The 25,026-nt window shown below is 29.4% G+C and overlaps 1 protein-coding gene across 7 annotated transcripts in view; it reads left to right on the forward strand.

The window, feature by feature from the left end:
• The window catches only part of 5-HT1 (serotonin receptor), a 92,556-nt gene that overhangs the window by 39,637 nt on the left and 27,893 nt on the right, over positions 1-25,026 (forward strand). For all 7 annotated transcript variants that reach the window (XM_089176483.1, XM_015332095.2, XM_089176481.1 and 4 more), the window contains one exon: positions 6,320-6,453. In XM_089176483.1, the coding sequence (XP_089032609.1) occupies positions 6,320-6,453 (134 nt within the window). The remainder of the gene's footprint in view (positions 1-6,319; positions 6,454-25,026) is intronic.

Here is a 25,026-nt window from a genome sequence, read left to right on the forward strand (position 1 = left end):
TTCATTTTTTTTTATCAATTTCTTTTACTTGTACTAACATATATTTTTATTGTCATAAATTATCAAATCAATTCTGTATTCCCAATAAAAATATTGATTGAAACATAGTTACTTCAAATTATTCAATCAAACAAAACGATCTATATTTATTTTCAATATTTATTTGACTATTGTGTTTCATTCGATATAACATATATATATAATAGATATATCATATTTCTAAACGTTAACTATTAATAAAAATATCATTCAATTAATTTTTCAATGTACGTACAGATAAATAAAATCATTTCATTTCTCAATAACATTACACGTTATTATTTAAAACAATTATTTTCTCCAAATATAAAATAATAAGACGATAAATATTGTAAACGTTATCAAGTCCCATAAAAATATTACGAAATAATTTATATCACTGAAGAAGAATAAGAAGAACGATAAAATGTAAGAAAGAATGGTTGGTGATGGTGGTGGTGGTGGTGGTGGTTATAGTGTCCGATATTATAACACGTAATTTCTCACATCGTTCTTCTTTTGTATACTTAAGGGATGGTAGTAGGTCTTCGTAGGACCACTACATAAGGGAGAGTAAAATTTTTTTTAAGATGGGCACCATACCCATCCCCCACCATATTACGATATCTTTTCAAAGAAGTATTACTCTCATTAATAATGCATGACCGTCCAAAGTTTTTTTCTCATACTAAACTTCTCACCCTTACCCTTACCCTTACCCTTACCCTTTCTTTAACCCCCACCCATTTTCCTATCGAAGAAAGTATCCTCGATTTGAAAATTTTTCTATGAAAGGCTTCTTCTACTCGACCGAGTCTTGGATTAAAAAGGAAAACCGTGCAACCTAGGATGAAAGTAGAACCGATCAAGAGGTTCTACTTTTTTATTCCAGTAAATATCGTTATGGGCTTGTCTTGAAGAAAAAAAAATATATATATAAAAAGAGAAGGGTGGAGGAGGGTGGGAGTAGGTTAAAAGTACTCGTTGGAATGTTGCCAAGAAATGGAAAGTTTTCAAGCTATACGATATATTATAAAATCGTTAGGAACAAATTGACGAGATTTTTTAATGACTAATATATATTAAAACAACGTAGGAAAATTTAGTTGTAGAGTAAATTGGGTATTCGAGCAATAAACAAAACGTATACGTCATATTCATTTTAATTATGTCACAAAGAGAAAGAAAAAAAAGAAAGAAAGAAATATTACACGTTGTGCACTCGAAAAGTCAAGAGAAATTGTTGCTTTTTCACTGGTTATAAATCGATTCGACGGATCGACCATTTATATTTGTTTCTACGTTTTTTTTTTCTTTTTGGTTTTTTTTTATTACATCGTCGAATATAAAATACGTACTTGAGTGTAAATGCGTGTATTGGTCATTAAAAAAAAAAAAAAAAACAAATTGGAAGGAAAGTTCAAGTTCAAAAAAAAAAAAAAGAAAAAAAGGATATTGTAACAAACTATGGTAAAGTCCTAGACTGTAAAAAATCGACAAAAGGAATAATAAATAAATAAATAACCGAAAAAAAGGGGGCTTAGGAATAAATCGTGGTTTAATTTAAATGAAATACGTGACCGCTTAACTGGAACGTCTTGAATCCATTGAAGAAAGGACCGTTACGTAGGCATTTTATTTTCACTGTGTGGTACAAGTGGCTTTAGGAGTCGAGAGGATAAGGGCCTTATAAAAATGTCTATACATATTTGACTTTTACACACGTGCACGTATGAGAACGCTTAGTCATGTCCAAAATGTGCCCGTAGCGAATCTTAAAACTGTGAACGACACGACGACGACAACGACGAAATCATTGACGACGATTTAAAAACACTTTTAGTCAAAGGGTGCTCGATAAAGAGAACATTATTTTATTATTCTATAATCGAACATTTTAACTTTAATATTTTATTAATAATTAAGGGTGCCCCGTCGATACACACATCTTTAAGTCCTAATTCGCGATTAATAAAATAATATTGCAATTATAAATTGAGATACAAACAATCCTATCTTTCAAGTTGGATGAAACTGCACACAGTGCATAATTTATATATATATATATATATATATTAAGATATACTTTCATTTGTTCTTCAATATAATTAACTAATATTTTATTTTTAAATAACTTAGATATAAATTATTTTTAATATTTATATAATTCATATTTATTTTTACTGAATAAAATTGAATGATCGAATATTTGAAGTTTAGAAAAACATATTTTCTTTAGGGTAGTTCTCTCGATATGTTTTAGATACTTGGTATGGGTAAGTTTCATAGAAAATTACAATTTCCAAGTTAGGAAGGTTCACCTTCTAGTCAATCTAATCAATGATAGATACATCGCATCGTACTTCAGCACAACTATAACATTTTAAAACTCTGTAAACTCGATTTGATACATACATATATATACACACATGTGAGTAGAAAAGTATGTGAAGGATGAACGGAAATTGTATCACGTATACTTTACCTTGCTCAGGTATCTTCTACGATATCATACTTTCGAAGAATCGATTACGAGAGAAAACCCCTCCGTCCCCGTAACTTCATAGATATCGTAGTGGTGTGAGAAAAAAAGGGGGGCGAGAGGTAGCAAGTGTGGGCTGGTTGGTTGGTTGGTTGGTTGACGCTAGGATAATCCTTGTATCTCATGGATTATGGTCGATAAGTTGAATGAGAAAAGAAACAAGACAAAAGAATCGAAAATCCGGATTGTCCTGATTTAACTTCCTAATCCAATACATTATTCTTTTTTTATTATATGTAATACATAAAAATAAAAAAAAAATAAAAATACAAACCAATTTAAAATAATTCTTTGAAAAGAAACAGATACTCCAAAACTTTGAATAAATATTTCTTGATGAATACAGTAATTAAATTCAACAATTCGTAATAAAAAATAATTAAGCTTTTTCTTTGATCAATTTTCTACTTTCAATTGTAAGGGTTTCTGTTAAAATTAGTTATCAAATAATATCACTTATGAATTTTCATAGTTAAAACTTGAGGTATATTCAAATGTGTAATACAATGTATAATAATACAACATTTCACGAATAATTTTTACGTTATTAAAATATTCTGGTGAATTAAGTCGGACCAGAGGGAGGCAAGCAAGCAAGTAGGAGGTGGAGGGGAGGGAAGGGGGAGAGGGGAATAAACTTATTGTTATATTCGAAGTAAATTATATTATATTACGAGACGAGGAATCTCTTGAAGCATGTACCGCATTACCGACTAAAATTTAAAGCAAAATGCACTCACTCTTCTCTCTCTCTCTCTCTCTTTCAATGTCTATCTCCCTTTCTCCCTCTCTCTCTCTCTTTCTTTCTATTTCTTTATTTCTTTCTCTTTCATTCTTGTACGCTTCCGTTCCATTTTCCCTTTTAGTTTTTGAATTTCCATTTGCCTCCATGGAAGAGAGAACACGGGATTTCTATCCCACTTGTATTTCGTAATAGTTCTCCGATGCTCGAAAATTCGAATTCAAGGAAATAATAATAGAAAGCAAGTTTAGGATTACAAATGCGTGGAATATTGTATGGACTAGAAAATTATAATGAAATATCATCTTAATATATATATATATAAATTATATGTCACGTTGTTTGTCCGCAATGGACTCTTAAACTACTGTACCGATTTGAATAAAATTTTCCACACTCTGCAGTTTCATCCAACTTAAAAGATAGGATTGTTTATATCTTAATTTATAATCGCAATATTATTTGATTGCGAATTATGACTTAAAGACGTGTGAATCAGACTGATTGTGAGCCACAACAACTCATGGCGGGGCACCCCTAGTTAATATGTAATATATATACGTAAATGTGGTGGTATAATGTATGAAAATACGAAATTCACGTTACTCTCATCAAACACACACTCTTTTTCTATGTTAAATGTAAAAATAATAATAAAATAATAAAAAAAGAAGGGAAAATTCGAAGGGATGAAAAAAAAACAGGGGAGAATTGGGAGAGAGAGAAAAAAAACTGAAGGGGGGGGGTTGCAACTTTAGACGAGTTACGGTACGTTACTCGTTTAAGTGCTTCTCCGTGCGCGGTGCGATCATTTTTCGTTGTTTATGGTTGACCTATTTGTTGTTCGGTACGTATATATATATATTAAATTTAAATTTATTTGTAAAAAAAAAAAAAAATAGAAAAAGAAATATGAACATAGTTTTCAAAACATACGCGAATTTCATTTGAAAATTTCAAAGCCAATTTTTGGCAACACTTGGTTTTGTCTTGAATTCTTATTAAAAATAAATAGTAATAAAAGTGTGATATAATAAAATGATAGAGAAAAATAAAAAAAGTGAAACGAAACGAGAGATAAACACAATGACGAGAATATACAGAAAAGATAAAAGGGGAAAAAATAAAAGAAAAGAAAAAGAAAAGAAAAAAAAAGAAAATAAAGTCCCAATAGAATTTTCTTTCAATCTTCATTCAAGTTTGTTCGTAATTCGCACAGAGAAAATACTAACATCGATATTCCTGTCACGGAGTATAAGCACGATTTCATAACACCGCGTGCTTCGCATATTTAGAATCGTCTAAACGATTGGAAAGATCTATTTTATATTATTCTGACGTAAATATCTAAAGTAAACCTTTCTTTGCACTTTATTTTCACTTAACATTTTTCTTTTTTCTTCTTTTATTTAGATCAAAAATTAATCATAACAATTGAAATGATCAAAATTACGCAAATGAAAGAGAAATTATTTTCAAATATTCAATCAAACTTCAAAATCATTTTCTCCTTTTTTTTCGGTTTCTTTTTTTTTCGTTTGTTTCGTTGTAATAAATTCGTGTGTAAAAATATAAAACAATAATAATGAGTCACGTTTAATGGAATAACGCGTTTTCCCATAATGTGTTGACTACAAAATTAACTTTCAAGTGCTATAATTTATAAAGCTTAATTACTCGATTTTCCGAGATCCTAATTAATCGACCAACTTCCGACCGGGGGTTAGCATTGAATGCTTGGCTAGAACTGAAAACGTGCTTTCTGCTACCAAAGAGAACGATATCAACTTGTATCGTATTGACAAATTCCTATATACCTACATATATATACCATGTATTATAATACGTGTGTATACAGTTAAGTGCTTAGTATACAGGGTGTTTTAAGCTTTTATTTCGAGTTTTATGGAAAAAATAATTTGGTCAAGTCAGATGTGACTTAAATAGTGCAAAAAGTTGATAAACTTTTAGATGATAAGATGATGTTCTTTCTCATTTTTGTATTCATGTCAGAATACTGTGATAATATTTTATGGTAGAAACCTTAAACACCATGTATATATCATAGTACCTATCGTAGGACAATTCGTATCTTGTATAAATCCTGTTTACCGAGTCAAAGGACATATTGGCCTTTTTCAATCCTTTTATATCGGTCCGGTTTCGTTGTATTTCAAAATAGATCATGTTATATTTCTCTGCTTCTTGTTTTACAATAGACAAAAGAAATGAATCGTCCATTTCGATCTGAAATAACGAAAAAAGCATCGACGGTTATATCCGTCGACTTTTCCCATCAACGAGAAAGCACGACGACGTGAGAAAATCTACGAGAATTTCTTCGCGTTCGTTTCGATATCGACCGAGTGTGTGTAGATAAAAGAAAAAAGAGAGAAAACAGAGAGAGAAAGAGAGAGAGAGAGAGAAAAAGAAGATAGGAAAAAATACGAAAGGATGAAAGAAGGATAAAGAAAAATATATATTGCAAAGCATCGTGTTACAATATAATGCGTTAAACGTCTTGAATCGCAATGAGATACTTTAACGATGGATGATCTTAGGATCGTGGATATACGTTACTAATAATTATTATTTATAGTATAATATATATTATTTATATTGTGCTTTACAATTTGTTCATTGACATTAGGTAAATTTATTTTGTTTGTTAACACGTGGGTGGTAATTTATTATCTCTTCAAGATTTATATATTCAATAAATATATAATAATAAAATTATTGATACACATAATTAATTGTATCGTAAAAATTATTTTAAGTTAGAATTTAATATTTTATTTTAATTATTAATAAATTTTTCTATTGTTCATATATTTAAATAAAAGTCAAGATTTCGAATTCTATATGTATAGTATAGGGTGGTTTTAGTCATTGATGAAAATTACGCATGCGCACACTTTAGGTAGAAATGAAAGGGTTAATAGAAGTAGATTATTCGATTTGACGCTTATAAACGGGAGCGCCTTAACGTCCTCTACGATTTGCATATGTTTCAGGGAATTTGTTCGTTATAGCGGTGATCCTGTTGGAACGGAACCTACAATCCGTGGCAAATTATTTAATCGTGAGCCTGGCCGTCGCCGACCTTATGGTTGCTTGCCTCGCCATGCCACTCGGGGCTGTTTACGAGGTACGTAATTTGCTGACTATAATAGACCACTGCGAATTATGACCATACGATAGCCATGTCCTCATATACATATACCTATATATATAGATTTCATACAATCGACCCTAATCCTTTCGTGAATGGTCAAGAAAAATATTATTATTCCATAGGATAAACGTGATAGATGAATAAAAGAATAGTTGGAAAATACCATTTTATGGGAATCATTTGAAATGCGTGAATGTGTGCTCACACATAAAATTTACCAGATAAGTGCATCATTCTTTTAATGTTCTCAACACTAAATCTATTTTTATTATTTAATGAAATATTAGGATTTATCAAAATATTATTATCCGAAGTTTTGATTAAATCCATACTTTCATTTTATGAATAAAATTTGTAAGTTTAACATATACATAGAGAGAGAGAGAGAGAAAATAATAAGCTTGCAACCTATGATTACTGTAGTCAGTTTTAGAATGAAATTAGACGACGGTTCATTTATGACAAACGTCAGTCTAGTGTATAAATAATTCATTATAAATAAATCAACCTTGATCTTTAGAATCGATATTGGAAAAATAAAGACCTATCTTAGTAAGAATATCAACATTTTTCTATAAAGTTACATAAATCTAAGACATTAAATGTGGTCACCCTTTAAAGAATATTCTCTTATGTAGAAGATTCAAACGGTTATGTTGAACATCGGTTGGCATAGGTCATGGCCTAGCTTGGCCTAGGCGTAAATAATGGCCTAGGTCACCATATCTCTGATATCCCTTTTGTGCATTGATTCCATAACTAGAGTACCTCTCTATAACCATAGCCTTAGGGAAATTGTAATTCACAGTAATATTTCCATAACTATCATAATTAAAATCATATTTGTTTATCATTGATATAATGATAATATTTTTCAATGATTTATTATGCTGATCCTATTTACATATAATTTTTAAAATCATAGCTAACGACTATTATCCAAACAAGTTTTCAAATTGTATATCTCATAAAATGCAACAACCGATATACGAATGCAATGCATTAATGTTGAAACTCTCCAGGGTTTGTCATATTATTCGGTATCTTGAAAGGAGATCTTCTCCCAAATGAAATGAGATGAGAGAATATTGAACGAAATTCTAACTCTTGCCATAAGTTTCTTACTTACTCGAACATCTTTTCATCTTTGTATATTTGAATGAATGAAACTATATGATTTTAGTATTCTCATATGTATAGTTTTGTCTTATACAAAATCTTACTTCACGATATATGCAATTATTATTATTATTATTATTATTAATTAAAATTGTGAACGTTTAATTATAATAAATTCAAATATATTCAAATAAATAAAATATATCAAATGATAATTATTTTCGTTGTTATTATTATGATGAATATAATTGTCAATCATAATTCAATTGATTAAATCCAAGTTTTAATGTGTTTGATAATTTGATGAAATAAAACAAAATTGAAATAAGATTTTATTGACACGATTCGATTCGATATTTCATCATAGTATTCTGATTTGACTATATACGTGACATTATCTGTTTTACAATGCCGAATATCTATTTATATATATATATATATATATATATAGATTTATGCGTGGACATGCGTAGAGACGAAACGTAGTCGCTACGTGAGCGTGACCTACATGCAAACAAACCCCGTTGGATCCCCGTTAGATTTTCCACGCAACTGCTATTGTTATTGATCTCTGATACCGCTGATTTGACAAATCAGCGAATTTCAATGTACGATAGATACGACTTTTGTATGTAACGACGAGCATGCCGAACTAAATTTATATGACGATCATTACTCCCCCATTTTCGCATTAGTCGAACGAAAAATAAATTATTCTCATCTCGTCATAGCTTTTCATACCATGAGAAATATGGGATGGATAGGGGATGATACGTACAAGGTGGAAATGAAATTATCGAATGATAGGTGTATGATTTGAGAGAACGAATGATTTTCGATTAGATAGAATTCCCATTCCCCCATTTTTTTGTTGTCACATTTCTCTTCGCATTTTCTTTTCTATTTTACAAAAAAACAAAAATAAAAAAATGTGAATATTATTATAAAGCTTATGATTTAACAAATAATTATTCTTACCATGATATTGCTTTCAACAAAATTTCAACTGTAATTATCTCGATAGAAATCATCAACCCAGATATTGACAATTACATTTCATTTTAATCGATCTTCAATTATTCGTCGTCTACTTCTCGTTATCCATTTGTTGTATTTTATTACAAATAAAAGTAAAAAAAGAAAGAAAGAGAGAGAGAAAGAATATAACATTTATATGTTCGTGTATAATATTGATATATATATATATACGTAAATAGAAATATTATTTGATCTGTTTAATATCAGATGATTTTAGGTAACGAATTACAAATTTTAGATTAATTACATGGAATTATAATCAAATATAGATATATGAGATATGTAATGTAATTTATTATCATTCAAAATAATGGTAGAGTAATAAATTTAGATTTTAGATAGAATGAATATTTTTGGTATTACATTACATCATAAAATGATTTGAATAATACCTTGTCACATACATCTATACAGTTGTATATTTATTACTAGGGGTGCCCCACCACGCGTTGCTGTAGCTCACAATCAGTCCGATACACACGTCTTTAAGTCAATTGCGATTATAAATTGAGATATAAACAATTCTATCTTCCAAGTTGGATGAAACTGCATACAGTGTGCAAAATTTGATGAAAATCGGTTTAATAGTTTAGGAGTCTATTGCGGACAAAAACGTGACACATAATTTATATATATATATATTAAGATGTATACTAAACAAAAATAATTCTTTAATATTATCTTCAATTATTATCAAAGCTTACGTGATACTCAATACATTGACAGATTCATTATCACCCTCATCTTTTTTCGATAAAGTAAGAACGATGGATCAGAGATGTTATCAAATTTAGAAACATTTATTATTAAATTTTGTTAATAAAAATATTAAAATGTTATAAAAGTATAAAGAAATTGAATTAAAAGCAATATCAATTAGTATCATCATAAAGAGAGACATACATAGAAAATTTACTGTCAATCTGACAAAAGTTTCTAATTTATATTCAATAACAATAAGAATTTCAATTATTAGTTTGAAAACACGTACTGTTACTGACAATTAATCGCATACCTGACGACAAAGCAACCGGTTAAGTTATGCATCTGTAATATACGAAGTGTAACAGCAAGAGGAATACAAAGAAAATTAAAAAAATTAAAAAAAAAAAGGACAAGTAAAAAAAAAGAGAGAGAGAGAGAGAGGTCTTCCGTGAGAACGTTTAAAATGGTTTCAAAATAAAAGTACTGTTTTACGTGGGCGTTAGGTGCTTACGTAATATGTGACGTCAGTCTCACTTTGATCCTATAATGAGAAAAAAAAAAAGAGAAAAAAATAAAAAAAAATAAAAAAATAAAATAAAAATATATATATATACAGTAGATCAAATAAGTATTGGCACACCACAATTTTTGTAAATATCTTTAATTATTGAAGAATACTGCTGACACCATGTATGTCATTTTATGTCTTTTTTAATGTACACTAGTTGTATACCAAAGTATATTACTTAATAATAATAATAATAATAATAATAGCAAAAATTCTAAAGACATAAAATGACATACATGGTGTCAACAATATACTTCAATAATTACAAATATTAACAAAAATTGTGATGTGCCAATACTTATTTGATCCACTGTATATAAGAAAGAAAATATAAACCAAACTTAGAAAAGAAAAATTCATCATTTATTTGATTAAAATCAATGTTTGCTTATTTATTTGTTATTCAATTTTTTTTTCATCTAATCTTTTATCTTTCTTTTTTTTTTCATGAAATGTTTAGAATTTAAATTTGTCGTAGACAAGAGTGAATAAAAATTTGTCTTCATAGAGAGAGAGAGAGAGAGAGAGAGATATTGTACAATGATAAGCGAAGTTTTCTACAGAGACCAGATTCTAAACGCGTAAAACGGCATCTGTCGCATATCTTCTTTCGTAAACTATACACCATTCTCTTTCTCTCTCTTATTCCCTAGCCGTTTTATAGAAAATTCTAAACGAGAAACTTTTTTTTCTCATTTTCTTTTTTTTTTTTTTTATCTAACCCGCTTGAAAGTTTCTCACATGTGCTACCCTTCTCTACGTGTATGTAATATCTCTTTAACTCTAACCCCTTTTTTTTCCTTTTTTATTTTTTTCATTCTTTTCATTTAGTTCATATATATATAACAATAAGAAAAAAAAACAATACTTTGCAGAAAAACAACCATCTGAACAAGTTGTACTACAAGAGATATATACTTTGAAAACAAAGATTTATATAAGTGTATGTATAGGTATATATGTATATCTTTCTCTCATTGCTATGGGGAAAATTTCACCGTAATACATACATGAAACAGTCCGCTAATTACAGTCCAAGTTCTCTTACGTGTTATATGGGTTTTTTTTTTATTTCCAGTGACAACACTTGTAACTGAAGTTTCTCTCTTTCTTATCAAATATTTGTCAGTGTCTCTACAATTTCTTTTCCATGATATACCGTCGAGTTATAGTTCACACAATTTTTCGAAAATAACACCGTATAAATTAGATTAATCATTTTAATTTATAAAAAAAAGGATAACATAATGTGTAAACACAATTTAATAAAACTGTTCTAATATAATCATTGACAATTGACAAATCATAATTAGAATAGTAATTATTATTATTATTATTATTAAAATAAATTATTCAATTAATATTGAGAATAAAATCGGAAAGGAAATCTGTTGAACAACAGATATGTTTCCGTATAAAATATTTTTATCATATAACACAATATTTATGACTATTGCATTATAGTTCGTAAAAGTTGACTAATACGCAAGGATTTTAATATGTAAAACTAGGATATATCAAAGAAGCAAAAGGATGGCTACAATATAGTTGAAACTTTCTCGAACCAACTCTCGACGTCATTTTACGAAGAAGTTGTTTACATTAAAATTGCACGATTCCGTAAGATACAACTTTCTTCGAAGCTCTTTCCAAGAGCTTCTTCTTCTTCTTCTTCTTCTTTTATTATGTGGGTTAAGTTTTGCGTTGACTATACTTTTTTTTATTCATTTTATACATATACATATTTTTCGGGTTGTTTTGTTTTTTTTCTTCTTCATCGTCTCGCTACTTTTGTAAAGACGACCCAAATTTTATCCTTTTTAATAAACTGTTTTAATAGTTTTTCTTCTTCTCTCTTTCTCTCTTTCATTACAAGATAGAAAATGAATTTCTTTTTTCGTCGTTTTAGTTTGAAAATATAACAAAAAAAGGAAGGTTAATTCCAATGCACCACACACACACATGCACGTCCTATTTTTCTATCCATCCGTAAATTTTCTCTCGTTCCAAATCCACATTTCGAAATAATAAAATAAACTTAATTACATGAATGATATCATAGCATCGAATACGTGATTCGAAATTCGAAAATACTGGGCCAATAATTAATTAATCGTTTGGACATTTCGTGGATAATAAAATGGTATTGGTCAAATTTATACATAGATATACAAAATTCGTTGAATGTGCGATCGAATTTTAAACGAGAAAACAATTTCGAAAAATAATAATAAAATTACAAGTTTTACTAATAAATCTCTCTCTCCCTCTCTCTTTTTCTCTCTCTTTTTCTCTCATTCTCTTTTACTTTAGCTCACGGGGACAGGATCGTAACGCACATATTTTATTTAAATTTATTACCGCAATTTATTTAATTTATAAGCAAAGGATATTTACATTTTTCTTTTTTTATTACCTCAAATTCATCCTTTATGCGTAACAGCAAAAAAAATATCGAGAGTGGACAATTAAACGTAAGGATAAATAATATAAAGTAATAAAAAAAAAAACGCGTTATATGTATTATATATATATCTACTAGGGGTGCCCCACCACACGTTGCTGTGGCTCACAATCAGTCCGATACACACGCATAATAAATAATTTGCAATAAAATAATATTGCGATTATAAATTGAGATATAAATAATCCTATCTTTCAAGTTGGATGAAACTGTACACAGTGTGCAAAATTTGATTAAAATCGGTTCGGTAGTTTAAGAGTCCATTGCGGACAAACAACGTGACACCTAATTTATATATATATATTTTTCTTTTTACGTACAAATTCTCATAAATCTTCGTAAGATCTTACAAGAAAACGTTGTAATAAAAAAAGTAAATAGCACCTTTTGCACAAAACCGTGCAAACTGTAAATGCTTGTAGGTAAGTAAGTACTTTCTTTCTTTCTTGTAGCAACCCACCCGTCTTACGTGCTAAAAGAGACAGAAAGAAGAGAAGAAAAAAAAAGAAGTAAGAAAGTGGAAATAGAGAGGGGATTTAAGCGTGTTATGCTTTTCAAGATACTTCGCGAGTGTTCCTAACCCATCATTCCCAAACCCAACACAAGCACCATGCTTGTTCATCTCGTGTCTCGATTTAAAGTAAGAACAAACAAATTTTTCTTTCTCTCTATTTATTTACATTACGATTAATGAATTTTTCATTGAATGAAAAAAAAAGAAAGATTAATTTGTTAATTAAAAAATGATCAAATTTTTATTGAAATTCGCGATCCTTTCATTCGCGTTACGAGATTAATACTTTTTTGGAAAAATATTCGTATTACTTGTAACAAAATCTAACTTTTCAACGAAATAACTATTCTTTTGATGGAGAACTTTCTTATAATAAAACTTCAAGAAACTTCAAGAGAACAAAAAAAAACAAAAAAACAAAAAAACAAAGTATAGAAAAGTCAAAAAGTACCAATACAACACAACAAGCTTTTCCGTTTGATTTTTCTCTCTGCACACGGGTCGGTCTTCAAAAATGTTCTCTTCTTCCTATTTCTTTTTTATATTTCTTTTTTCTTCGATAACAAGAAACAGAAGAAGAAGAAGAAGAAGAAGAAGAAGAAGAAGCAAAAGAAGAAGCAAAAGAAAAAAAAATAGAAAATAGAAAGAAACAAAAATTGAAGAAAGTACAATGCTATCTGATTTTTCGACCTACGCACGCCCTACGGGGAATTTTCCTCTTACTTTCAGCTCTTCCATCTCCACCCCCATCTCTTTCTCCTTTTTTTCTTTCCTTTTACTTCTTTCTTTTTTAATATGAAAGAAAAAGGAACTTGCCAAATGTGTGTCTCGTATCTTCCTCTTCCTCTTCCTCTTCCTCTTCCTCCTTCTATTCTTCTTCTTCTTCTTCTTTTTTCTAACTTTTCTATCAATATCCACCTTTTACGTGCTATTCTATCCACCCCTAAAACTCACCTATTTCACCCCCCCCATCCCTCTTTCTTATACTTTCGTTGTTTTCCCCACTGACAAGTCTCATAATTTTCTTCTTCTTCATGTTCCTCGTCTCTTTCTTTCTTTCTTTCTTTATATCTAATGCCTACAGGCTTCAAAATATCCAGAAACACACTCACACACACACACATACATAAGTATACATACATACGAAGAAATGGGAAATACGTGTTGAGAAGAAAAAGAAAAAGATAAACGTTAGGAGACCATCATCCATATGTTGTCTGCCCATGTTACTAGCTATACTACTTGCCTTTCTTACCAACACTATCTTTTCATATGTAGGGTGTCGAAAAGATGAATGATTGTTTCTCTGACTCGAGGCTATTGTTGTTAGAAGGGAAGAAGAAAAAAAAGGAGAAAAAAAAAAAAAGAGGAAAGTTCGTTTAGCACACCTCTACTGAAATCAAATAAGATCCTTCCCATTCTTATTCCGAATGCGATTCACCTTAGAAGCTTAGAAAAAGGGTGTCAAGAAACATTGATTTTCCTTGATCCAATCAATGAGTCTTAATTTTATTTCTTCTACCCCCAACCATCCTACTTTTTTTTATCTTTAAACTAAAGAAATATGTTTTTTCTTTTGTAGTATTTTTTAAAATAATTCTTTAATCCTTTGAGTATTATGGACGCATGTATATGTTTGGTACAAATTATTAGAGTGGTTTTATCGATGCATATATATATATATATGGGTTTGTTTATATTAATTAATTGAATTATTTAATAATAATGAATTTTATTTAATTAATAAAATATTTTAGGTAAAAGAATTCAACACTTAAAGGGTTAAACTTTGGGATATTTGACTTAGTGCTATAGAAACTGCATATGTTCGTCGTATGTAAAATACGCGGTAATTTATGTGGAGGGCCACTATAGTGGTCCGTAGTAGCGAAAGGGTTAATCTTTCTTTCTTTCTTCTTTTTTTTTTCTATTTAATATTTTTTTTATCCACGCAAATGTATAACACATTGATCTTTTCGTATATGTGTGTTTAAGTGTGTTCTTATTTTAAGTAATCGCATTTAAATTACGTTGAGCGCTTAATGGTGTTCAGTCGACGTTCATCTTCATTGCAACAGAGAAAGAAAGAAAGAAAGAAAGAAAAAAAAGAGGAAAAGAGAGAAAGAATGTCTTCCCAGGTTGAGATATTTTCTCTTTAACGAGTTTAATTAAGATTCCTTTATAAGGATTAATACTCATGGTTCAATCAATTATAAAAGTTAACGTTAAAAAACTACGAAACACAAAATGCATATTTATACTTTTTTTTTTTTTTTTTTCATTAAACCGTTGAAACGATTAAGAACAACTTCCATTTCTATTAATCTTCTAGGAAATGAAAGTTCTTCTTCAACAACATTCTACATAGAAAGTGACTTTAAACAAAAAAAAATAATTATTAAAATTAGTACACGTGTACACGAATTATTAACTACACTGTTATTTTTATAATGAATATTTAAAGTTGCAATTCTTGTTGCAACATCCCATAGAAGAAACTTGTTTATTGTTCTTTGAAATTTTACATCGATCCCAATTAATAAATAATTAATTAATGTAATAAAAAATTCGGCATTTTATGCCATTAACAAATCAACTCAATGGTGTTGTAAATGAAATATTAATGTATTTTAATTATATTAATATTTGTACGATGATACTCATTAACATTTCGATTGATTATTACTGTATTATACGTTTACGCACGTATACGCGGTTTTACTTAGTGGTTTTATTCATTAATAATAATAATAATTATTATTATTATAATAAATATTATTATTATTAGTATTTGATCATGGAAATACTATCGACACGTGTACTTGCATTCAATCGTGTTTCTTTTTCTATACGTTCAACACCTTTGACCTATCATCTGATAAAAGAAATTATCGAGGTGTGAATAAAGAAGAGAATGAATGAAATATTTTTCTACAGAAAAAAAAAGGACACTAAAGTGGATAATAAGATTCCCTCCCTTAAGCGTGTCAGAAATAATGAGATTAAAAAAGAAGCGTAAACTACCTAAGTAAATTTTTGTCGTTGTTGTTTCTTATTTTTTTTCTTTTTTCTTTTATGTTCTCTCTTTATCTTCTAACTTCCAGATTTTATATTTTATATTTTTATTTTTAACATTTCTATTTTGTCCGTTTCATATTTTTTTATTCTTGTTTCGTTACTTTTTTTTTTTTTAATCTAATCGAAGTTCTGAACGAGAGTTGGGCGACGTAACGTCGAGCAAAATAATCCGCTTATAATTTTACGAAGTTTACTCCTTGTCCTTTCTCACTCTTTCTCACTCTCTCTCTCTCTCTTTTTCTCACTCTTTTTACCTAAAGATACTCAACACGTTTTATCGTGGAGTAAGAACATCGTTAGGTGGTTCTTTCCGTCACGGAAAATCTTACAGAAAAGAGATGCACCATTTTTTTATTTTTTTTTTTATTATCCTTTCCATCTATGCATCACATCTCGTCTCAATTTTTTCACGAAAGAAGAAGAAGAAAACGTTTCAATTGAAAATTTATGTGTCTTTCATTTAAAATAAAACTATTATAAATAAGATTACATTATGATTGTACATAAAAATTGATTACGTTTAATTAATGAGATAATAGAAAAATAATAAAAATAATTGGATGATTGAAATGATTGAATAAACGACGATATTTAAAAAAAAATCCTGTCACCGATTCATTCTCAGATTAAAAAGAACGTTTGAAATTATTATCATTATTATTATTATAAATAAACATTGCAATATTACCATATATTAATTATTTTTGGATTAAAAAATGAAACATTCGTGTATCATCAATGCAATTCAATTAATTCAATGATTAAAAGGATAAATCGTTTTCGTAGAAAACATTATTTAAAACGAATGCACAAAGTTCGTGATAATATAATGCTGATATTTAGCGTTAAAGAGTTGTATTAAAAAATTATCGAACAAATTGAATAATAACAAATGACCAAGAGAGTAGGTATATAAACGTTGCTGAAGCTTTAAACGAAAATCTCTTTTTGACATCGATTCGACAGGATTAATTGGTCTCTCTCTTCCTCTCTCTCTCTCTCTTTACTTTTACAAATATTCCCCCTTCACCATGTTTTCGGCAGTTGAACTGATAGCGTGAATTCATTACTTCGATTAAAATGAGAAAGGGAAAATCGACAGTGTGTAATGAATAATACGTTTGTTGGTTTAAAAAAAGAGAGAGAACAACAACAACAACAAAAATCAAAAAATATTCGAATCAAGTCGACGTTATTTAATGGTCAATCTAGTGGAATACTTCACCATTTGGAAAGAATGTTTCATTCTATATCGTTAAATCTACGTAGGAATTTACAAATTCCATGAGTATTGTGACTGCAACAGGTGTACCGCTTTTTCTGTCAATTTTTCCATATCAAGTTTGGCTTAAAATTTGACCATTTACAGATCATCTATGATATAATTATAAATTATGTAATTATCAATTTTGTCTCGAACACCTTTAATTTTGCAAATATAAAAATTATATTAGAAAAGTATCGAATTTATTTCACGTATATACATACGTGATTCGTGTTTTGTTCCTATGCAAATTATATACATACGTGTGGGAATACATAAACTGCAGGCGAGTGATATATTTGCATATATACATACAAGTATATAAGATGTATATAAGGCCAGTCTAACTGTGGATTTCGATCAGAAGGGGCATGCTGGTACTCTGTGTTTCTAGATTACAATTTACATTTACCTCGATTAATTAACAATCATTTAAGGTATGTCAAATAAAACCTTTTCTTTTTTTTTCATTTTATTTTGTCAAACTCTACTAATCTTATCTTACTTCACACATATATTTTTGGTTTCTTTTCTTTTTTTTGTAAATCAGAAAATTAACTAAAAGAAAGTGTTAAGTGCATTTGTGAACGTGCAGTAAATGTCTTCTCAGCTTAACGAGATGCCAAGTGGAAATATTTCAAGTGAAAGATGTCTTGCACTCTCAGCTAAAAGGCAAACCAGGAAGAGAAAGGGTCCGAAGATTTTGGTGCTTAGAATGCACAAGTATTCAAGGGCTGATGACGTTAAGCCCTGTTCGCAAACAGGATTTTGCACTAAGGTCAAATTCTTCCTCAAATTTTCCTCATTTCGTGGACACTCTTGAAACTCTCTTTCTTTAACACACACACACAGACACACACACACATATTCTCATGGCACGAGAAGTAACAACTTGGACTCTACAATTTTCAGAAAATCTAAATTTATTTTCCTCGAGGAAAAAAAAAGAAGAAGAAGGAAAATGATGTACGTCTTTGTAAAACACAACTTTCTTTCTTATTATAAACACACGACTTCGAAGTTTCGTTCATTTAACTTAGAAAAAAAAAATATGAAGGCAAATTAATTAAAAAGAAAAAACCAAAAAAAAAAAAAATGCTAATGAAAATAATGAAAAATTATGTGGTGGTAGTCGAGTTTTCGTCCACCTGAACAATTTGTTTTCTCAAAGACTTTTATTTTTCTTCTTCTTTTTTTTTCACAACATCGTCGTAGAAGTCCAAGGATTAAGTTCTTTCAAAATTAATGAGAAAACCTAAGCATCTACATTGAAATGCTTTGAGATGCTTGAAATCAAACAAAAAAACTTTATTTTCTACTCTATTTAAAAGATTAAAACGAGTATTCCATATTTTGAAATAATATTTTAACACTGTAATGTACTATTAATTTATATCAAAAAAAAAATAATAATATGTCACAGATGATTCTTTTGTTTTCATTCAATTCAGATATTATAATTGTTGTCTCATTCATTGTGAAAATAAAACAAAATATTATATAATATTTGATTTTTAGTTGAAGTAAATTAACGTGAAAAGATTCAGAAAGATCTGAGGGAGAGCGTTCATTAATCTTAGAATTGTTAAACGATACCTGCGGGATCTTTTGTTAAATCAAAAAGGTTAAAGGCCGACCGACCGACCGACCGACCGACCGACCGACTTCAGATAATATACAAAACGACCCGCATGACTTCTAACAACGGATTCAAGATATACCCATCTCTCTATTCTCTAACGAGAACTTTCAACAATCTCACGATCAACTCTCTTGCCCGGTTAAATTAATCTGTTAAAACCATAGAGATACATTATCGATTCCCATAAATCTTAAACGTAAGTGGATTATTTTGATTTATGATTGTATTTAACGAAACTCGTATTTCATTCTATTTCTTTTTCATTTTTTTTTTTTTAAATAATTCTACCCGATTTACGATTGCAATAATTATTATCGACATCTTATTTGTTTTTTCTTTTTCTTCATTATTATTAATAAAAATAGCAATCTTTATATCTGTCATAAAATTATTAACAAACGAATTTTACTTCTTAAATTTGTAAAATAAAAAATAAAACATATCTAGAAAGTACAATAGATTTTGGTATTATTATTTTTCAAATAAAAAAAAAAAGGGACTACATTGATATATAAAATAATGGAAAAGAAAGATGGTAGAAAAGGATGTTAATAAAAAGTGTCTTGTCCTCGGACACCTAAGAAAAAGAAAAGAAAATAGAACGCGTTTGTTCTCAGTTCAGTATTGCAAAAGAATAAACATATGTTTATGTGCGTGACGTTGGTAGTGTGTACCCCGCCCCCTCCCCCATTGGAGTAGGTCTTGATGTATGCCTGCTTAGAAGTCCATCCATGGTATTGGAATCCAACTTTCTTGGAGAGCCAATCGACTCTTGTCCTCATCCTTCGTTGGCCTCTTTGCCCAAGGCGATCTCAAAGCCTCTTGGGAAGCAGCAAACAACCAACCAAGCAAGCAAGCAAGCGCAGTTCAAATGCTTCCAGCTACAATGTTTACGAATTGGATCGTTCGAGATTCTTCCACAGAACACTACGAAAAAGAATACTAACCTTTTACCTTTCATCTAACTAAAAACCTTTTCTATTGTTTTTTTAATATTGTAACAAAATGTCTTTCTTTTCTATTCGCAAATTTGAACAAATAATCCAAGTTTAATTCATCATGGATTTGCTTTAACTTTCAAATATATATATATATATGATCGATCTATAAAAAAGAGTTAATTTTATAACTTTGAAATGTACGAGAATAAATATTATTATTATTAAGTGGCATTAGAAACTCGAAAGTTCATTGCCACAAATACCAAATCCCGACATTGTTCCCATCCCTGAGCGCGATCCTTCCATTCGCATTCTTCTTATTCTACGAACATAAATATATGAAGAATATATAAAAAAATCAATGACAATCGGGAAAAAAAGTTGAGAACGTTGTAAAATAACTTGAAACGCATTTTAATTGGAAATATTCGAGAGACGTAGAAATGATTTGAGTATAAATATCGGCAAGTCACGGTTAACATGACAGCAGCCTCCTCCCCGACTCTTTATTATATTCGATTTATTTTTTCTTTTTTTTCTTTTTTTTTCTTTTTTACACTCGTACGCGTAAGTACATTATAGATACGAAGAGAAAAATATCGAAATTATTGAACCAATTGAAATCTGAAACTAATTCAAATTAAAACAATTGAAATATTATGACAAATTGGAGAAGATTCATGAACAATTGTAAATGATTATACGAATGAAGGATGGTTAATGGAAAATTAGAAATTAACGAATGTCCAAGTCGAAGGTTCGATAATCTCTGCAACGTGATTGGTCGTGTTAAGTTAATGCAAACTTAATTCAAAGTCAAATCGAATTGGACGATAGATACTCAGTGTGCTACGTTTGTGGCTTATACGTGATCTACATGTTTCTCTCACGTATCTACGTCCTACCTTGTATATTACCTACGCACATATGTGTATGTAAATACATACATATGTATATGTAAATAGATATGTAAATAAGTAGATATATACATACATGTACATATACATACGGACTTGTACGGCGAATGATCAGAATCGTAATCTCTCTCTTTCGCCCCCCCCTCTCTCTCACTCCCTCTCGTTCTCTTATCTCTCCCTCTTTATCAAGATTCACGCTTGGCAAAAGTCATTTGCTAGTCAAAATCGTCTTATGTAAAAGATATCGCGATTTTTACTTATACTACTAAAATATTCCCTCCTACCTTTTATCTCGAATATTTTTTTTTCTTCAAATTTTACATAAATCGGAATTTAATATTTGATATTATTCAATTTATAATTTTAATTCTATTTCTTATGAAAATGATTGAAATTTATTCCATGTTGAAATAATAATGTATTAATTCTGAACAAAAAAAAAGAAAGAAAGAAAGAAGAAAAAAAATGAACAGGTGTTGATAAAGTATACTCTCGACCTCATTTAATTAGATAAATAAAATGGTAGGAAAGAATATAAGGAGTTGAGTTACTTCTCATTATTTTGTATATTACAAAAGTGTTATGGTACTACAAGTAGGAAAACCGATGCAACCCTAGTGGTTAAGAGTCATCCCTCTCCCTCCCTCTCTCTCTCTCTCTCTCTCTTTCTCTCTCTACCTTGTTGTAACACAATATAGGTGAAACAACATCGTTCGTTACGCTTGATGAATTAAACGCTTGGTAATGTCGTCGTGATAATTGGAAAATAAGATTATAACTATAATATATATGAATCCTGGAAATATGGAATTTACTTGTACACTATACATATATATATATATATATTATATATTCGTGTATAACAAAATAAAATGAAAAATAAAAGATTAAATGAACGTATTCGAGCTGAAAAATGAAATTCTCGTTTTATAATAGTGAATTTTCGTATTATCGATGAATTAATTTTTAATGGACAAAAAAATTCCTAAAGGTAAAATAAAGAAACAAAGATAGAAAGGGAGGGAGGTAGGGAGGTAGGGAGGAAGAGAGGGAGGGAAAACAAATTCCAATTAATTCCGACGCGTGGTGGTATAGACCATTGAGGGAAAACATCCAACGTCGAATTAGAAATGGCAATACACACACACACACACACACACGCGTATACACTCTCGTATACAGTCGATTAAATGGACAGAGAAGCCGATCTGTAATAATATATAGGACTACGAGAGCGTGATAATAACGAGATTCGAATCGAGTTCGGGATATCCGATGAACGTTCTCCCTACATGATACAAGTACGAAAAACCGACCACGTAAATGCAAGCGGTCAGCAACGCGGTTTATGCCAATATGAGAAGAACAAAATTTCCAAGCTTATTGTCTATCTATAGAAACCATATCTTTCTTCCCATTCCTCATAGATTACAGTCATATATATGCAATAATATAATAGTTCACTTATAATACTTTTTATCTTCGAGGTTTTTTAAATATCAAATGTTCAATTGAAATATGAAATGTTTCTTCTGAATTATTTTTATTTAAATCTTCTCTGATTATATTTATTTTGTAATCGTATGGAAATGAATTTTAGAAATTTTTTTAATATAATAAAACAAAATCTCACATTTTATTCTCTTCAAACAGAATTTTTATATTATATGTATAAAATGTGGAAAAAGTAGAAAATCTCTACGAGGGGATGGTTTGCATGACTGTTTTCTATTTCAATCGTAAGATACGGAATTTTTGAAATTTTTTAATAATGAAAATAATATCTCATTTTATTCGTTTAAACATTTCGCTGCTCAAGTTTTATTCTCTTTTTTTATTTTTTTTTTATTTTTTTTTTTTTTTAGAATTATTTTAGAATCGTTTAAAATAAAGTACGTAAGTAAGATCATGTCGGATGAATCATTAAAAAGAAAGATATTATGTAAATGTTATGTCTTAAAAGAAATATAGAAAATGTATTGCCAATGTAGAAATACCTTTATATGCGTCGTAAATCAATTGATAGTAACTCGTAAAATAACTCGGAATATAACTATTTGATGAAGAGAGAGAAAAGAGAGAGAGAGAGAGAGAGAGAGAGAGGGAAAGCTATTCCACAGAGACAATTCGTGACCGATCGAACTACTGAAAAATTGCTTTCCTTTACAAGCTGTTACTTCGGAAATTCTTCAGTAGTAGTATTAGTAATAGCAGTAGTAAGCTTTTATTCTTTCTTCTCTACCGATTCTTCGATTGCAATATTTCCAAGGCGTTGAATCATGCGATTTCATCGATATACACTACGCGCGACGACATTTAATGCGGATTACTCGTTCCGTGATAAAGAAGAAAAAAAGAAGAAAAGAAAAAAACAAAACAAAAGAATATTTTCTACCTGAAAGGAGAATTTCATGAAGAAGAAATAATTGGCATCAGATCGATACTGTTTTAAGATTTGAAACCCTTTAAAACCCATACATTTTAGATATGTTTCAAACTATAACACACACAAAATCATAACTCATCAAATTAATTCTATTAAACTAAATAAAACAATTCAATATTTTTGAAAAAGAAAATACAAAAATGAATGTTAATATTTTAAGATACGAAAGATTAATTTATTTAAAAAATATTTTCTTAAAAGAATGAATCCCTTTAATCTTAGTGCCCTTTGACCTTTCCAAAATCCTAAATCTATTGTCTCGCATAACGTCCCTCGTTGCTCGTTCTAGAAAAAGATAAAAGAAAGTATCTCAGAGTTGTCCTTTTCCACGAAAGAGATTAATAGTTGTAGGGCATCAAGATATTAGCGAGTACTCAATAAAAAATATGAAAAATAGAGAAAATGATAAATAGATAGATAGAAAGAGAGAGAGAGAGAGAGAGAGAGAAGTTAATAATTATTCAGTAATTATCTGCAACTTGACATTTTAAATGCATACATGATATCTTTGCGATCGTGCCTGATCAATTTCTGACAACTTCACTGGCTGATCATCAATAGTTTGGCTCTTCTACTGTCTAATTACACGCGTGGTATTACTCCTGTCAACTAACGTTCATCAAATTACTTCTGCTTCATTATATAATGTCAAATTGCTAAATAGAACATGGTTAATTAGTTTATACAGTAATTCCAATAAAATATTCTCACGAATTATCATCGATTATTACTTTTTCTTATTAACTGTAATATTTTTTTATATTTATTTTAAGTCTTTGCGGCACAGAATTATCAGATAATAAAATATCCCTATGTTGCACGTTTTAAATTAAAACAAAATTTGGGTATATATTTGTTATTAATAAAGGTATTACATAATGTAAAAACATTAATAACCAATTGCTTAGAGTAAATAAGACGAAATATAAAGTTATGAGCATGTGTAGCTATTGCAATAATATTTCGAGGTGGAACTAAAAACACGGTGAATCCCATATACATATATATATATATATATAAATCTATGTATGTATATACTACTTTTGTCAGGTTTCATAGTTAACAAATTACATCGATAACGCGTTCATTTTATGTCGACGTATGTAAAATACCTACAACATTCACTCGTTAATGAGCAAACAACCCTCAACTTTGGCACTCATTTAAATTCCCATGACAAGCTTTTGTTCCAAGGACATACTAACAAAACTTTCTCCCTCTCTCTCTCTCTCTCTCTCTCTCTCTCTCTCTTTTTCACTCTCCTTCTCTTACTATTATTCTCAAGCAATAACCATAGAAATTTTCATCGATTTTTCTAACTTTAAATATCCATTAAATTTATAATATAAAATAATAGAAAATAAATGGATTTTAGTTTAATGGAATAATGGATAAGAGTAAAATGACGTTTTAATTAAAATTAAAAGAAAATTTTAATTTAATTACACGAAAGAGAGAGAGAGAGAGAGAGAGAGAGGAAAAAAAAATAGATGATAAAAAAAAATCAATTGATAAACATTGTTAAATGACAAAATTAAATATAAAAATGTACAATGTGTTTAATTATCTACAATTCACCATTGCAAAGAAGAGTCACTTTAATATCATTTTGAATTAAAAATTGCAGACGACTGAGGGAAAAGAAAAAGAAATTCTTTCATTTCGCTAAAATTAGCTTTGCCATTTCGTATGGTTGTTAAAAGTATAAAACGAATCACGAAAATTAACATTCGGTTGACCACGAATCATAAAATTTTATTGATCATCGAGTTCTCTTTCGACAAGTACCCATCTTCGATCAAATTGGCATATACAGGATGGCCCATTTCAATAGAAACACATCTAAATAT

This window comes from Polistes dominula, unplaced genomic scaffold, assembly GCF_049000335.1.
Source record: "Polistes dominula isolate Pdom_NZ unplaced genomic scaffold, Pdom_raw_medaka contig_25, whole genome shotgun sequence".
Lineage (NCBI taxonomy): Eukaryota > Metazoa > Arthropoda > Insecta > Hymenoptera > Vespidae > Polistes > Polistes dominula.